At 42.8% G+C, this 17,486-nt stretch overlaps 2 protein-coding genes across 5 annotated transcripts; both read left to right on the plus strand.

Moving 5' to 3' along the window:
• Window positions 1-596: 596 nt before the first annotated feature.
• On the plus strand, window positions 597-10,283 carry LOC122414919 (cGMP-dependent protein kinase, isozyme 1-like). Of its 3 annotated transcripts, XM_043426591.1 has the most exons (15): window positions 618-751; window positions 1,009-1,108; window positions 6,093-6,277; window positions 6,361-6,423; window positions 6,509-6,735; window positions 6,839-6,981; window positions 7,248-7,385; window positions 7,580-7,758; window positions 7,826-8,070; window positions 8,164-8,487; window positions 8,784-9,015; window positions 9,099-9,205; window positions 9,301-9,540; window positions 9,857-9,923; window positions 10,026-10,283. In XM_043426591.1, the coding sequence occupies exons 3-15, from the start codon at window positions 6,161-6,163 to the stop codon at window positions 10,119-10,121; spliced, it is 2,178 nt and encodes a 725-aa protein (XP_043282526.1). In that variant the 5' UTR covers window positions 618-751; window positions 1,009-1,108; window positions 6,093-6,160; the 3' UTR covers window positions 10,122-10,283. The 3 variants fall into 3 exon arrangements, with proteins under 3 accessions (XP_043282525.1, XP_043282526.1, XP_043282527.1); XM_043426590.1 differs by having other exon boundaries at window positions 597-1,108; XM_043426592.1 differs by lacking the exons at window positions 618-751; window positions 1,009-1,108 and adding an exon at window positions 4,722-4,739.
• A 743-nt stretch (window positions 10,284-11,026) lies between these two features.
• LOC122414476 (cGMP-dependent protein kinase, isozyme 1-like) lies at window positions 11,027-16,397 on the plus strand. 2 transcript variants are annotated; one of them, XR_006261768.1, is made up of 11 exons: window positions 11,027-11,609; window positions 11,709-11,851; window positions 13,794-13,931; window positions 14,009-14,178; window positions 14,435-14,679; window positions 14,799-15,122; window positions 15,204-15,435; window positions 15,548-15,654; window positions 15,741-15,983; window positions 16,051-16,117; window positions 16,197-16,214. XR_006261768.1 is itself a non-coding variant. In XM_043425773.1 (11 exons), the coding sequence occupies exons 1-11, from the start codon at window positions 11,416-11,418 to the stop codon at window positions 16,290-16,292; spliced, it is 1,956 nt and encodes a 651-aa protein (XP_043281708.1). In that variant the 5' UTR covers window positions 11,028-11,415; the 3' UTR covers window positions 16,293-16,397. The 2 variants fall into 2 exon arrangements, 1 of the variants encoding a protein (XP_043281708.1); XM_043425773.1 differs by having other exon boundaries at window positions 11,028-11,609; window positions 15,741-15,980; window positions 16,197-16,397.
• The last annotated feature ends 1,089 nt before the right edge of the window (window positions 16,398-17,486 follow it).

A 17,486-nucleotide genomic window follows, 5' to 3' on the forward strand; every position in this document is an offset into this window, starting at 1 on the left:
CGACGTGAAAAATCGAGGGAGCCGCATAATTTGCGGTGAAAAAGAAAGAGCATAAAAATCTGTATAATTTTCGTTTAAAAAAATTCAGAATTTCGTAAAAAATTGAGTAAATACACGAAAGATTTTCGATCGAAAGTGAAAACGGAAATCCGTCGGCCTGATATAATTGGGAAAAACTGATTTCTTTGTTTTCACAAAGAATGGGAAATGCGAAAATTTCAGGTACTTTTTGGGACGTGGCCCTCCGCCGGATCGCTGCCGGCGTTCCAGTTGACAAGCGATAGTAGAAAAAAAAGCCGAGAGGCAAAATATTGAGGTGAGAAGGGCGCGAGAGCGTGGGAGGTAAAAGAAGCGCGAGAAGAGTGACTACGCGTCGCTATCGCTTACAGAGAGCTACTGTGACTCAATAATTCACAAATACGCGTCCACAGGCGCGCGCGCGCGCGCGCGCGCGTCAACACGAACGCGAGTGCACAGCACATTCGTTAAAAGCGAAACGCACGCACATTGCCAAGTGTCGGTATCACTGCGTGCATGAGTTTCTCCGTCTCGCGCGCGCGAGCCTCGGAGTTTTGTTTTTTGAGAGTGGAGAGCGCGGACTAGTGGCGTTAGAGCCGGCTGGGCGATAGGACGAGCATTTTCTCAAAATCTCCGCGAATTATCGTGAAAAAGGGGGAGAAAAACAAGTTTTTTTTTTTTTCAATATTTGAAAAATAATTTCGATCCTCGTGTCGTGGACTGGTAAAAAAAGGTGACTGAGGACTCTCGTCGGAATTCAGAAGAATTGGAAGAAAAAAAAAGTTGCAAATTTTCGTAAAAAATATTCAGGAAACAGCGCCGAATTCGGTGATTTGAAAATTTCTTTTTTTTTCTTTACATTCTCTAAAATCCGGGGATCGATCGGTGCACGGGGCCGAAACCGGCAAAAAAGTGCCAGCTCGTCGCGGCTTTTCTCAACTTTCAACACTTTTTAACAACCGAGTCAAGCCTTTTTCGATCATTTTCAAGGACACGTAAGAATTAGCGATCCTGAAATTTCGTGTGGCAAAAAAGAGGGAAAAAGGAGCGTATTTTTCAGCGTGACCTCGTCACGTGAGCCAACGATGAGGTGAGTAAATAGTGGCGATGCTTTTGGTGTAGAACACCTGAAATCGGACACACGATTTCGAGAGTTTCTAATAGAGTCGAAGCGGATAACGAGGAATTCCATTTGCCCTCGATTATCGTTGTTTTCTCTCCTACCGAGAGAGAGAGAGAGAGAGAGAGAGAAAGTGTCAAGGGAAAGAGAAAAAAGAGAAAGAGAAATTCTGATAAAAGTGATATTAATCGCGCGTGCAAATATGGGAGATGCTTGCACCGGTGCATACTCGAGTGCATCGTAAAGCCGAGCGATCGAGCGTGAATATAATTAGCATATATTTTTAAAGGCGACTATAACGCGATCCATTTTCGGCTGAGCCTCCCCCCTAAATTTATTTTTATTATGTCAACGTGCGAGATAATGAGGATTCAGAAGTGCGTCAAAACCCGCCAATGGCCAATTATAAATAAGAAGCTTCAGTTTTAATGCTCAAAAGAGCTTCAAAACAACTTTTTTCCTCCCTTTGCTGGTAACGAAAACGTCGCACTGGATTCGGAGTTGGACGAAAATATTCGTAGCTTTACAATATTTTCGATGTTTTTTTTATCTACTTCGATTCGGAATTGCGAATAAAGGGGGGGGGGGGGGAATTACACCTGAGTAAATCGACGCTTAAAGAAAATAAATATTTCTATGAGACATTTTCCTTTTTGACAGGTGTGCTTCGATGACACCAAGTTTTCGAAACTCGAGGAAGAAATTCGTCACGTAAACGTCGATCTGTAAAAGCAGCGAAATACTTTTGTACCGATTAAAAAAAAAAAACTTATTATTTTCAATTCCAATTATTCCAAATTTATATTATTTTCTCAATTGAATTTCTGGAATTCCGAAAATTAATCTTTATTTTCACTTTTGTTTATTTCACCAACGCGTCGAACGATTTCAAAAGTTTTTCTTTTTATGTGTCAATTTTCAAAATGAATTTCATCAAAAGTAAATTTGGTGAAATTTTGAAAATAATTATTCACTGTAAGCTTTGTCGTACGAATTGAATGATTTTCACTCGTAAATGTCCATTCGTGAATATACGTCGAGAATAATTCGTTGAAAAAAAATTCGCTCGATTCGAACTGTCGACGAGCGTCGACAGTTCGAATTCATCAATTTGGAGCAATCGAGCGAGGAATTTCGTAGATTTTCAATGGGAACAAATGTTATTTCGAAGTGGCATGCACGGGAGATTTTTCTCGATCGTCTTCTGTTCGCGATAAGGCGAATAAAGTTATGGTATAACTGTACATTAAGCTTGTTGACATTGCGCACCGTTTTATAGAATCGTTTTTATGTGTCGTCGTAGCGTTATCGTCGTGATAAGATTTCGTGCTTCTTTTGTCTGGAGTGCGAGAGGCAGGGAGAGAGAGAGAGAGAGAGAATAAGCGAGTCCTGTTTAAGGTGCGATTTTCTCGAGCACTCGAATTAGCTCGAAAGTTTAATTCAAAAAGTGAAAATCAAAGTTGTAGAATCGAATGGTTGTAGTTCGAGTGGAAAAAAATTTCAAATTTTGCTGTTTCATTAAACGCGTATGAAAAGAGAGAAAAGAGAGTGAGTGACTTGGCGAAAGGCGTCAAAGAGAAAAACACTACAATCTCCATGATCCGATCGATGTAATCGATCTGCGGAAATGAAAGTCGTAAGATAATCTAAACGATAAAATAGTCGATCGCGATGCAGCTGTCATCGAGGGACGGATGGGGATAAAATGTTAGAATAATTAAAAATGTCTAACTTCGAATGACAATATACATTTTGAATGTCGAAAATAAATAGGTTCGAAGGACGTTTACATCGAAAATAGAATGTAACAATCGCCCACAGAACGACGACTAAAATATCGTTTTTCCAAAAATTCGATTCACAAATTACTGCAATCATAACGAAAGATCAAATATTACCGAGGTTGAAATACTGAAAGAGCAAAGAGTCGAACGGTCCAAATGGCGAAACGTTAGAAAGTCGATCGATCAAAATAAAGAAATGCAACGGAGCTCAAAATACGCGGGAGTCTCGCTCACTCACTTACTCAGACATTTTGACTTTCGCCTTTTCGAGCCATCGCTATTCCGCATATCCAAGTTTCATAGGCTCGGAAAATTCACTTTCGATTATTCGCTACTCTAAAATTCTGGTTTGTCTATAAAACGACGTATCTCCATTTTGAATTCGAAAATATGAACTTTTGACATTCGTATGTGCTCTGTTAAAATTTCATTCGAAAAGGAAACTATGGAAATATGTATTTTCGAGTAAATACGAATTGAAAGAAGTAATATTCGGTCAAACACGTAATAACCTGTTAAATAGTCGATCGTAAAATAAGAATTTCGAATAACTTATTTTTCTCCAATCTGATATTAGAGCTTTTAAAATTTCGAAATATCGACCGTTCTCCAATTTGGTCATTCGACATATTGAACCTTCCCCTTCCCTGGCGAAGTGCACCGTCCGCGATGACGAACCCGCGTTCACGTGAGGCCGATTCGTTTCGCCATCGAGATTATCTCCGCATTTTTCTCTCTTCTGTTGTGGCTTTTTTTCGTTCGCGTTTATTTCTCTCCGTTTTTTTAATTACATCACTTAGGAGCTCGGTGGTGTTCGCGAGCGTTCCGCGTTGTTCCCGGAATGAGCGTTGGAATATTTTCGTCCTTGATGAATCCGCGATCTCGGCGATACTGAAAATGATTTTTCGCAGAATTCGAGTTAAACGGAGATTCCATCGGTATGCAGAGAGCGATTACAAATGCGGTAAGAAAAGTAAGAATAAAACCTCCAACTCTCGGTCGATCTTTCAATCACAAATTTCGATCCATAAATTCGTAATCTCTGAAGATTTCGAGGAAAGAAAAAAGCAGTGACGAAATGGAGCCAACAAGAGCCAAGATAAAGAGGCAGGTCCGCAGAGAGACGGGAGAGAAAAAAAAATGCTCCTCGCATCCGAATCACGCTGACGAGGTGCGACGAAAAAGTTTATCTTTTTCCTCCTTAGTTTTTCGGCGGTCACGTGGCTTTTATTGCAGGTGAAAGATAACGAAAAAGTGTTATTTCGACGATTTCCGTAGAATCTGGCCACGAGGGGCTCGTGGATCGTCGCGAATTCGTGGATCCGATAAAAATTAGGGTTTCGTTTCTTCCGAGGATTCCCCCTCGCGAGATAATCGACAGCTGAGCGAGGAGCTCGCTCGCGAGGGTGATTCCCTCGACGTTAGGAAATCGATGTGGCGAGAGGAGATTGGACGGGACGCGGAAGCCGCGCCGCAATAGTTTCTTATCACCGAGGAAACGAAGTCGAAAATTCGGCTTTCGAGTGGAGGGCGACGGAGCCGCGTCCGCGGGCCTGGAGCTGCGGGCACGTGTTTATTTTCAAACGTCAAAGATCGCAGCAAGACGAGAAATGCCTGAGCCCGATTAATCAACCGGGGCTTGGAGATACGAGAGTGTATTTGGAGACTGAAAGTGCTGAGAAAAAGGTTATAAAACGAAGCGAGAAGAGAGCACGATTCGGGACAGCTACCCGAGGATCGCAATAAAAAATGATTCGCCGCAAGAAGCAACAACAGCGAAGGATGCCCGGAGCTAAAAATAATTCAATTGTTTGCAGGTAGGCCCCGATAAAAAAAATAATTGCTCCAAGCTGAACGGGCTATCTGGAGGTGGCGATAAAAATATAAAAGCGAACAAACGCGGGCGGCTGAAAGTGCCACGGGCTTGACTCTCCGGGAGCGAGCGAGTAGACGAAACGAAGCACTGAGCCAGTGCCTCCTTCAGGCGTGTATATACGTTGTTAGAATGTGAACAAAATGCCGAGGTGAGGCGCGTGCACTGTTTGCGAACAATATCGTTTATCAGAGTCGCCGTATGACGTCACGTTCCCGGCTACCGGAGTAGCTCGCGGGCCGTGCGCGAGGCCGCGGCGACGGCGACAAACATTCTTCCCGATTCCCCGCCGAATCGTCGCTCCCATCTTCGTCTTAGGGCTTTTATTCCGGCTCCGAGTTCCAATCTCCGCGAGCTTTCCTCGACACTTTTATGCGCGACCAAAACTTTATTCAGTTTCTTCAGGTTATTTTTCGGACCTGGAGGAGCGACTTCGTTTCCCGCTGATTTCGGTGGTCGTCGAATAGAAATTTTCGCACGTGTTCCTTCTCCTTTCGATTCGTCATCTCGCACCAATTCCGCCTCCCATTAACGCCCCGCACCGCGGGATTCCACCTTTTTATTCTCGTGTTTGTGTTGAGCGTGCTAATCGCCACGAGTGCCGGGCAAAAAGCGGAGAAAAAAGCCGAGCAGTCGCAGTTATGTGCATCAAACATTAGGCGTGCGTTGGCAAAGAGAGCTGCGAGCATGTGACCGCCGGTTTGTATAACGATTGAGCAATCTTTCCTTGCCCCTTCTTTCTACCAACAAAAACACGTGCCGCTCTCTCGCTCTCTCTCTCTCTCGCCGTATCCGTGTTTCTCTCCTGCCTATCAGCAGGCTTCGGAGCCTTCCAATTCTCTTTCTTTTTCATCTCATTATGATCCCGAAGCGACAATATTTTTATCTACGAGCACGAGCTTTTTTCCAAGCTTCGTAAACGATCGGCGACCGAGTTTCGCTGTTCCGACCTCATTAACCGACTGTCGTGTACTTTTGTAGAAAAAAGGTCCGCGTATGCCGCTTCGTAAACTCTTTTCTTTGCAAAGAATATCGTAAAAGTTTCCCAAAAGTCCTCACCTCCGTCGCCACAGCCCGAAATTCCGAATTTCGTCGCATTGATGCATTTTTCAACAAAGAGCCTCCTTAATAGCGGTTTTGGAACGATTTGCGTGTAAATCCACCGAGAATTGAGAGAATTGTACAAATTTGTACAGTAAGAAGAGTTCGAACGACACTTTTATCGTAAAAATTAGTACTTGACGGCGGAACGATTGATAAATAATGAAAAAATGATTGAAAATTGTGCGATTTCCAGGCTCGACGAGGTTCTTTGATAGGAGAGATGTCGAGGACGAAGAAGTTCGAATCGCCAACGCCAAGAGGATGAGATTCTCGTGTTTTCCGAGGGCGAGTATCCTGGGGCAGAGGGGTAGTATAAACTTGAGCCCTGTCCCAGGGAACGACGACACTCCGGGGATAACAGGCCTGCGGATAACGAGCGTAAGACAATAATTTGGATAAAAAAATGTTGGAAGAAGCGCGATTAAGTACGGGTAATGATATAGTGTGACGTTGGAATGTAGAATGGGAACTCGAGGGAGCCGGTAGCGATGAGCTACAAGCGTGCCAGTGAATATGGGAGCGTCGTAAGTGAGCGGAATCGTTAAAACCTCATTACTCAATGAATTAAATAACGATCATGTTGAAACGAGCGTCAAATATCGTCCCCAGATACGGCAAACTCCACCAAAGACGAATGGAACGGGGCCGCGAGCTTATTCGACGAGTCTCGATGGCGAGAGAACATCGAGAGGCGAAAAAAGCGAGAATGGGAAGCTCGAACGTTCGGAATCCTCGGAGTCGAATCTTTCGCAGCCGAAAATTCCGAGGGGTGGAGTCATCGGACGAACCCCGACGCCGCCCTCGGCCCCGACCCCGGTCTACGATAAAGACTCCAAGTACGATTTCCAAATCTCATATACAAACGTTAAGCTTTCTTTGCAAGGGCATTCCCATAGGGTCGATATCGAGCTCCAATGCTTTCGTCTCTTCTTCCAACAGCTCGAGGGAACTGATAAAACGGGCGATCGACGAGAATGAATTTCTTGGAAACCTCGAAGACGTCCAGGTCGAGGCCCTCGTTTCGGCGATGTACCCCAAGCAGATTCCGCCCTCGACGCTCGTCATCAAGGAAGGCGACATCGGTAACGAACGTTCCGGATCAATTCTCCGGCCCTGGAAACAATATTTATATTAAATCTTGAAGCATTGGTTAAAAACGTTCTTCGTCGAGGCGACCTAGGGAATTTTATCGTTGCAATAAAGTTTCGTTACGTCTGAAAGAGGTTTTTGGCTAAGAAAAATAACAAATTTCGAATACCACGAAATATTTGAATGCTCAAACGTAAATTCGTCCCCGGGGGGGGTCCTCCAACGAAATGATGCTAGAACAGACAAAAATTATCACCAGGTTCCCACTTGTACGTGTCCGCCGAGGGGGAGTTCGACATTTACGAGGGCAACAAATTCCAGAGGAGTTTCGGGCCCGGTGTCGCCTTCGGGGAGCTCGCATTGCTGTACAACACGAAGAGACTTCGATCGATAAGAGGTGAATGATAAAGTTTGCGATAAATTCGTCAATAGCGACTCTTCAAAAAGGATATTTGACGTCAATAACTCGTGAAAAATTTGCCTCAAAAAGGAGCCAATTGTTTTTCGAATGAGAAGCGTGACGCTTCGATTTACGCTTGATCGAGATGAAATTTAGGTGGAAAATATGTTGAAACGATTTTTCCATGGCAGTGAAAAAGGGCGGCAAAGTATGGGTGCTGGACCGGTCGGTATTCCTGACGGTGATGATGAGGAGCGCGCAGGAGCGTATGGAGGGCAACATTCGATTTCTGCGTCAGGTTTCGGTGCTGAAAAAGCTTCCGGAGCCGAAGGAGCACGTTCTGGCCAAAATATCGGATCTGATTAGAGTGGTGAGTACAGAAAAAGGGTTTGCGAGGGTCACAGGTGCACGAGAGACCGGCGTGGCTTCGTTTGCAGGAGTTTTTCCCGGCGGGCGCTCGAATCGTTCGTCAGGGTGAGATCGGAGACAAGTTTTTCATAATCAGCGGAGGAAACGTGAGAATAACGAAGGACACGGAGCGCGGTGACGAGGATGAGCTCGTGGTGCTCGGCAAGGGTCAGTACTTCGGGGAGAAGGCGCTCTACGACAAGGAGGACAACAAGAGGCAGGCGAACGCGATCGCCCTGGCTCCAGGAGTCGAGTGTCTCACGCTCGACGGCACGTGAGTGTAGAAAAGCGTAGTTCAACCGTCCGCACCCTGGACGAAGAGCGAGCCCAACTTTTATCACATTTTCCACCAATTTTCCCGGGACAGAACCTTCCTCAACTACTTGGGTGGCCTCGACGAAATAAAGAACAAGGATTGGCTCGAGGAGTACGAGAAACAGAAGAGATCCTTGACCCCCAAGCTGTGGACGAACGAGTACTCGGACCTGACGCTTTACGATCTCGAGACGAGAGGGACTCTGGGAGTCGGTGGCTTCGGCAGGGTCGAGCTCGTCACCCTCAGATCCGACCCTGAGAAGAGCTTCGCTCTGAAAAAACTCAAGAAGAAAACGATGGTCGATCAACAGCAGCAGGAGCACGTGCTCAACGAAAAATACATCATGCAAGCGTGCGATTCCCCCTTCATTTGCAAGTAAGTTAACTCGAAGGAAAACCGATGAAAATACATTCAAATTTCGTGGCAGATGAGCCTATCGAGGATAATGGAATTCGGCCAAATGGCTCGACGAAATTAGTTAAAATACTTCCGAAATTAATGTCGATTGGTCGGCTGATCGAGGAAAATTAATCACCGACCAAATGGCCCGAGAATCGACCAGAAAAACGTTCAAAATTGACTTCAGTCGATTAGCAGGCCAAAACGTTGGTTCAATTAACAGAAACCTGTTTTTTTTCTCTCTCTCGCTCTCTCTCTCTCTCGATATTCAGACTTTACCAGACGTACAAGGACAGCAAATACGTGTATTTCTTGATGGAGGTTTGTCTCGGCGGTGACGTGTGGACGACGCTCCAAAGGCGTCGGTACTTCGACGACCACACCGCCCAGTTCATGGTCGGTTGCGTAGTCGAGGCTCTCGACCATTTGCACTCCCTCAACATAGTCTACCGGGACCTGAAGCCGGAAAATTTGATGCTGGATTCCCGAGGGTACCTCAAACTGGTGAGGAAAAAAAGGGAGGGGAAGGGAGGGGAGGGAGGTGCGAAAAAATGGGATTTTTCACTCACTCGAACGTACGATTTCAGGTCGATTTTGGATTCAGCAAGAAAATCGGGCCCGCGAAGACGTGGACTTTTGCCGGGACCCCGGAGTACGTTGCGCCCGAAATAATACTCAACAAGGGCCACGACAGGTGAGGAAAAACAGTGGGGAAACTCGTTCTGAAGAAGAAAAGCATGGAAAAACCATTTGTCGCGTCGATTAATCGACTTTTCGACGAACCCACAGAGCCGTCGATTACTGGGCCCTGGGAATACTGACTCACGAGCTCCTCGTCGGCAAACCACCCTTCCGGGGCGCCGATCACATGACGACCTACAACAAAATACTCAAAGGCGTCGAAATGATCGGGATACCGGGCAGCGTCAACAAAAACGCCAATAACCTCATTAAAAAACTGCTCCGGCTCAGCCCTTCCGAGCGGTTGGGCTATCAGAGAGGCGGGATCCAAGATATAAGGGACCACAAGTTAGTTCATCTCCGTTTTAAATCGAAATAATCGGTGAAAAAGTTTTTCACGCTTTCTGACTTTCCTTCGAGCTTTGCGAGCCCTCGCGGAGCTTCGAATCCAGAGGAGGAATTTCGAGGAGCGTTTAATGTTTGAAAAAAGCTTTGAAGATACGATTTTCCTGAATAAAATCGTCAAATGGTTTTCGACTCGAGACTTCGGGAAATAATTTTCCGATTCTCTCGTGACAATCCCTGGAAAATCGAATCTCAAGGGGCGAGCGTTCGAAACGCACGGGGACGGAATTGATCGAGGAAACTTTGAATATATTTTCAGGTGGTTTTTAACCTTCAATTGGGCGGCTCTGCAACGACTGTCTTTACCGGCGCCGATAGTGCCAACGGTGAGAAAATATTCCTCAATAAACGTCACATTTATCTAAACGAGGCTCTTAATGAGACACTTCGGAATATCAATTAGTTTTAAATGGCTCGAATCGGTGCAGGTTCGCGGGCAAACGGACACGAGGAATTTCGAGAGATATCCACCGGACCGGACGATCCCACCGGACGAATTTTCGGGCTGGGACATGGAGTTTTGAAAGCGTGGAAATCGAGAGCGGATTTAAGCGGAGGAGTGGGCAATAAGAGTGTGGGATCGAGGGAGAGCGATTCGTTGAAAAATATATTTCGAAAGCTGGCATTAAATCCTTGTTATTTAAGTTACGTAACATTGTTCGTCGAATAAACAATTTTATAAATAACCCGAGCAGCGGTTCGAGCGCCCCATTCGTAACGCCTTTCCATTGACCTTGACGTCAACTTCCGGCGTGGCAAAAATCCGCGTATTTACTCGCGATTTTTCTCGCGCCTCGTGTTTTAAGATAATGGAGAAGATGAAAAAAGAGACCGGTACGCCGAGTGAAAATCGTTGTCGTCGGGCTTCAGCGCTGTTTGTTCAGAGATATCGATACGCGGATAAAAAACCCTTTGAACGAAACGACACCGAAGTCACTCTGACTAGGGGAGCGAGAAAGAGAGAGAGAGAGCTCGCGTCTCCGTTATTTCGCATTTCTCGTCTTTTTTCTATGACAAACTTATCTTCAAAGTCACATTATCGCGACAAGGACGAGGTTGGAGCGTCCAGTCGGTTCAAATCGTTTGATCAAGCGGAACAATTGAATTTCAAGGCAGGCTCAGAAGCAAAATATCGAAAAACAACGTATTTGGCATGAAAAAGTAACGAAAATTCTACCGAAATGCACAAACACATTGTTTCCATTCGTCAACGAGTTAAAATTTTTGAAAAATCGAGCAAAAATAGTGGAGAATTGACGAGGAAATGTCAACGTCGATTGGCAAGTTCCAGAGAGTTCGGAGCACCGCGAGGAGCCGAGGAGGCTCGGGAAGACTGACGGATTCGGGGTGTGATTTGTCGTGGCGAGAGTGGAGATCGACTCACTATCGATGCATAGATAGAGGGAGAGGCAGCGCCGCGCAATAAGTGGAGATTTGCTGCCGGGAAGGTTTTTCCTTATCCGGAGATAGATAAGCGCTCGTGTATCGGGAGTAAAGGATTTAATAGTAACGCGAGAGAGTCGGTGATGGTGGCGGTTGTCAGTCGTCCGAGCGATTGCGTAGTTGCGAGCGCATGGCCAAACGTAGTAAGAATTCAACGAGGGAGTTGAGAAGCCGGTTAATTATTCGTCGACGATTCGAGTGAGCGATCAGTTTCGTACGAGAATATGTTAAGTTGCGTGAAAAATGTGAGTGTCTCAAGAGTTTTCACGTCGCGTTACTATTGCGAGAGGAAAAGTTGACTCGGCGATCGGAGTTCGCACGGTGGCATTGAAATTCCGTTCCAATCTCCTCGATAACGAAGAATCCAAGTAAAAAATGAAGTTTCCGTGTTGTCAGAGCATCTACTATCGTCGTAAAAGCATCGAGATCACCGGAGCCTCGAGGTCCGAAAATTCGCAGCAAATTTATCGACGCTTGTCGAATCCCCGGAGGAAAGATGCGGTAATCGGGGAAGGGGACGTTCCCAGCGTCCCCAAGGAGGCGCTCTCCAATCACGAGAAAGACGAGGCGTTAGTATGCCCTCGAATTGTCCAGCTCCAACAACCCCTCCGTCCTCTCTTCGCTTGACTGCTCGCTCAACGCACTTTTTCTCTCTCCTCCGATTACAGCACTCGAAGTCGAATCAAAGATGCCATTACCAGCAACCAGTTCTTGAGCAATCTTCACATCTCACAAATCGAAGCTATGATCTCGGCCATGTATCCACAGGAAATTCCACCGAAGACGAGGCTCATCCGCGAAGGCGACATCGGTGAACCCTTAATTTTAAAACAAAAAAATATTAATTTCACGACATTTGACATTTTACTACATTTTTCATTCGTTTTTTTTTTTTTTTTTTTTTTTTTAACAAACCATCAAATTTCTCAAACAAATGATACAATTTTTGCATCGATTATTTCTTTTCGTAAAAAAACCATTAAATTTCATGAATTCACTTTTTTTTGTTCTTAGAAAAAAAAAGCAATAAAAATTTATGAATTTGCTCGTTTTTTTTTCACAAAAAAAAACCATCAAATTTTGTGAATTCGCTTGTTTTTTTCTAAACGAATCATTCCATTTGTTCGATTGTTTTTTTTTTTTTACTTTTTTTAAGTAACACTTGCAGCGGGCGAGAATTTTCTTGAATTTTTTTCCCGACAAGAAAATAAACGTTTTTTGAAAAACTGTGAACGACATTCATCAGTGCACATGTTCGTGTACTCGTGCAATGTTTTTTCGTCAGAAAATTTCTAAAAATGGCGCAACTCCGACTGTATTGCCGTAGCACCTTTGTTTGAGCATCAGTTGCGCCGGGGACATATGATAACTAAAAACTATTAAGGAAGTTGAGGCTGTACAGTTATTTTTTTTATCCAAAAGTTACGACCTGTACCTCTCAAAAGTTATGCCAGTTTACAGTTTGGCAATGTTGCATACACTTTAAAGAAAATTTGGGGAAAAAAAGACGAAAAACTGGTGAAAGCTCGGTCGAAAACACGAACGGTGACGATCCTAGCCTCAAAAAACTGCACGGGAAACAGATTATTATTAATATAATCTCAGCAAATCTCCTAATAAATCTGAAAAAAAATTGACATTATTCGGCAAGCCTCGTTCATGTTGCCCAAAAAATTTCATATTTTTAGCATCATTTTTAACCGAGATATCACTGAATGTGTCTTGACTTCCATAAGATTACATGTTATATTTATGACGCTGAAGTTTCCAACGTTGGAGTCCAACGAAATGATCGAAAAAAACTCTTCAATAATTCCAGTAATTCTCTTATTTTGTTCCCTGCCAAATTTGCAATTCGTAGCGTTTCAAGCTGCACCAACGATTCGTGAAACAGAAAACTGGTGAATTAAAAACGTTTTTTTCGTTCATTTCGTTGGACTCCAACGTTGGAAACTTCAGCGTCGTTGTTATTTGGCTCAAATTGTTATTGATTTTTCTCAGCAACGACGCTCCTAAACTGTCTGAAAATTTAACTGATTTTTTTTACACTTCACTTTATAAGATGCACTCGGTTTAAAAGCGATGACATCATATTTTCATTCTAATGCCTCAACTTCCTTAATCCGATGCATACCAAATTTATATCACTTATTTATAATAATAATAGCTTCGGCCTGGACGAAGGATTTGTAAAAATTCTTTTGAGCTGCCAAATTTTCGATTTTTTCGTTACCATTTTTTTTCTCCAACAAAATACGAAATCCTTCGTCCAGGCCCTAGCTATTATTATTATAAATAAGTGGTGTAAATTTCGCATGGATCGGATTAATAGTTTTTTAGTAATCGCGTCGTCCGCAAAGGTATTTAAAAAAAAAAAAAAAAAAAAAAACGATTCTGAGATAATCGGGTTCAAAGATTCGAGTATGAGAGGACCGCGCGCACCGGGCGGTCGGTTGTAAAACCCACAGCTACGAATCTAATGCTCCGATAGTTTATGAAATTTCGTGAGAATATTCTTCAGACGTGTTGTCCTTGAATAATATCTAATAAAAAAAATGTTCGATTTTTCCGCGCATCGCGAGTGTGCGTAAGGCCTTAAACAAACCTTAAGGAAATATTTTATGAAAAAACAACGAAATTGTTGGGTCGATATGACGATTTTGAAGTAGCGATGAGTCAGCAAAGATGAGATAAAGAGTGAATTTTTTCGAGCCAGATGACAGTTGATTATTGACCGACGATTTATTTGTCAGGTCAGCATCTTTACGTTTCGGAGGAAGGAAAATTCGACGTTTACGAGGGTGCGGAGAAACAGGGGAGTTTTGGAGGGGGTGTCGCGTTCGGTGAGCTCGCGCTTCTGTACAACGTCAAAAGGCTGTGCTCGATTGAGGGTAATTATTGTGTATCGTTGCGACTATATTTAAATAAATTGGGGATATGAAAATGATAATTATATTCTGAATTTTAGTTGAAAACGGTGGCAAAGTTTGGGTTTTGGATCGAAGGTCTTTTTTGGCTGGGATGAAAATAATAATAGAGGACAAATTGTCACACAATATAAAGCTGCTGAGACGGATATCCGCGTTGAAGGATTTGCCGGAGCACGTGCTCGCCAAAATATCGGATTTGATATACATCGTGAGAGTGCTTTTATTTATCGAATTTTGTGAAAAATAGTATTAAATATATTTTATATTTTAATTATTTTTATTTTTTTTATATTTTTTTTATTTTATATTTTATTTATATTTATTTATATTTATTTTATTTTAATATTAATATATTTTAATATTAATATATTTATAATTATTTTAATAATATATTAAAATTAAATAAATAAATATAAAAAAAAAAAATGAAAAATCGTTATTAAAATATATTTTGATGCTTTCAGGAATTTTTTCCAGCCAACTCTTACATTCTCCGGCAGGGCGAGCCCGGCGATAAATTTTACATAATAAACGGCGGACAGGTCAGAATAACTAAAACGACGGAGGAGGGTGGGGAGACGGAGCTCGCGGTGCTGGGGAAGGGGGAATACTTTGGGGAGAAAGCTCTCTACGACGAGGAGGAAAATCTGCGTCAAGCGAACGCGATCGCGATGCCACCGGCTTGCGAGTGTTTCGCAATAGATCGAAAGTAATGAGCAGGCTTTAATTGCATGAAAAAAATCATCGAAGAGGCTCGAAAACGATTGATAAATTTGGACAACTTACGTGGCTTTTTTTTCCGATTTTTATTCCCCGCCTTTTTGACAGCTCCTTCCTCAACTATCTCGGTAGCCTCGAGTCGATTAAGAACAAAGATTGGATGGCCGAGTACGAGATCCGAAAGCGGTCCCTGGAGCTCGAGTGGAGCAGCGACTACCCGGAGATAAAGCTGGAGGATTTGGTCGTCGAGAGCACCATCGGGAAGGGCAGCTACGGGCGAGTCGAGCTCGTCACCACGAGAAAATATCCGGGCAAAAGTTTCGCCCGAAAAAAAATAAAAAAAGCTATGATTACGTCGATTCGCTATCAGAAACATATTTATAACGAGAAAACGATAATGCAGGCATGCTACAAGTCAGATTTTATATGCAAGTGAGTCCACCAGCGAAAATTATCGTTACGACTCAACCGCAGTCCTCTAAAAAAAAAGAGACACTGCCGAATTTTTTTCAGACTGTACGGGACCTTCAGGGACAGCAAATACGTTTATTTCGTGATGGAAGCCTGTCTCGGTGGGGATTTGAGAACGGCGTTGCACAGAATCGGAAGATTCGATAATCACACTGCGAAATTCGTGTCCGCCTGCATTCTCGAGGCACTGGACTACTTGCACTCGAAAGACATCGTTTGCAGGGACCTCAAACCCGACAACGTTTTGATCGATGAAAAAGGCTACGTCAAACTGGTTCGAGAGACAATAATATCCACTGCACAACATTTTAGTTCACTGATTTTCGTGTTTAAATCACAATTTTCGTTGAATCGAAGATTTTTCACTTTTTTCAATTGAATTTCAGACTGATTTCGGCTCAAGCAAGAGAATCGGTCCGTACAAAACGACGAGTTTTGCCGGAACTCCCGAATACATGGCTCCGGAGATAATATTGACGGAGAATCACGACAGGTAATATGGAAAGAGAGCGCAGAAAATGAACATTCGAATGCATTTTTTTTTTTTTATTTTTTTGTAAATTTCACTCACAATAACAGAGCAGCTGATTACTGGTCGTTTGGAATCGTGATTCACGAACTGATAGCGGGACGACCACCGTTTTATGACGAGGACAATTTGAAGCTGTACAACAAAATAGTTAATGGTTTGGAGGACCGAACGTTTCCTGAGTACTTTAAAAACTCGGCGGCGAATATCATCCGACGATTGCTGAAAGTCAAGCCGACCGAACGCTTGGGATACCTTCGCGATGGAATCGACGGAATTTACAATCACAAGTAGCTCAGATTCTGTCAATAAACAGTTGGCAGGAAACGGTTTGTTTTTTAAATTTTTTAATGTTTTCAGGTGGTTCAAATCTTTCGATTGGAAATCCCTGAGAAATTTGTCACGGACGTCGCCACTGAAGCCAAAGGCACGTTTGTTTTGTTTCATTATGCTTCACGGTAGACACACTCTATATTCGAGCAGATAAATGAACCATGTTTTTACAGGTTATGAATCACTTGGATACGAGAAACTTCGAACCGTGTTCACCGGATCGCGAACCGGCGCCGAACGATTTTTCTGACTGGGACGCTGATTTTTAATAATCACTGAAAATCGAGATCGATGTCCATGAGAATAGAAAATCCGAATGTTCCGCGAAGGATTATATTTCTTTTATGGTCGAATAAAATGGTCTGTCAGTAAAACAGTTTGCTGTGTAGATAACTCCAATGTCTTTATTCTCCTCATCAGTAAATATTTTCTCAATGAATATTAATAAATTTACCGATGAGGAGGAATACGAAATTAGCGTGAATGCAACTTTCTGACGTTTTGGCACATCGAATCGATGAATTAGACATTTTTGCGCCAAGCTCAAAAATAATATTATAAAAAATAGTACGCACGATCGATAACCACGAATTCTTCATTCGTACCATATTTCCTGGAGAGTCACGAAGCAGCATCGAGATAGCAATCTACGGAATTCGGTACTCGAAGAAAGCGGACCGATTTTTGTTTCAGCAGGTTAAAACTTTGCATTATCGAATTTAAAAAATTCGTGTGAGAGTTGAAAAATTGAAACGTTTTCCGCGGTGGGTAGATTGTTCGAAAAAACACTAGAACTCAACTAACCTAACGTCAGAGTCTAAATCCAAATATCACGCACAGATGTCACTACGGTCGTCTTTGTCGATAAAAAAAGATTCGACGACAGAGGCTCTCAACTCGTATCAAGACTCAATATTTTTACCATAACCAGCAAGTACTACCCCGTAACAACTCCAGCAAATGTATAAAAACTCGTTTATACTATACATGTCAGCTCTGCCAGAAGAACATTCTACCAGAACATTTCTATATTTGTAAATGTACAAATCGCAACGACTGTACCAAGAAAATAAATAATTTTAAAAATCTTTACCACACGTAATATATCAGAAAACATTTTCACCAACATGAATATTCACAACCTCCTGACTTTCGTTGTGATAAAGAAGGTTTTCCAGAGGTTAATAACTTTTATCAAATATAAAAAAATATTAATCTTAAAATAAGAATGCTATGTAATATGGCGTGACAACGTCTATTACAATTATTTATACGTGCAGTAGGCGGTGGACCTTTAAAGAAAAAATTTATCCCCCCAGTTGACCCCCGCACCTTTCGATAATGACGGTATTGACTTTTTTCTGTTCCAATCGTAAACGGATCATTATTGAGAACAAAAAATACTTCCATAAAATATCAAAACATCATGCAAACAATTTTTCATATTTCGCGCACTATATTTG

Source organism: Venturia canescens, chromosome 8 (genome assembly GCF_019457755.1).
Source record: "Venturia canescens isolate UGA chromosome 8, ASM1945775v1, whole genome shotgun sequence".
NCBI classification, from domain to species: domain Eukaryota; kingdom Metazoa; phylum Arthropoda; class Insecta; order Hymenoptera; family Ichneumonidae; genus Venturia; species Venturia canescens.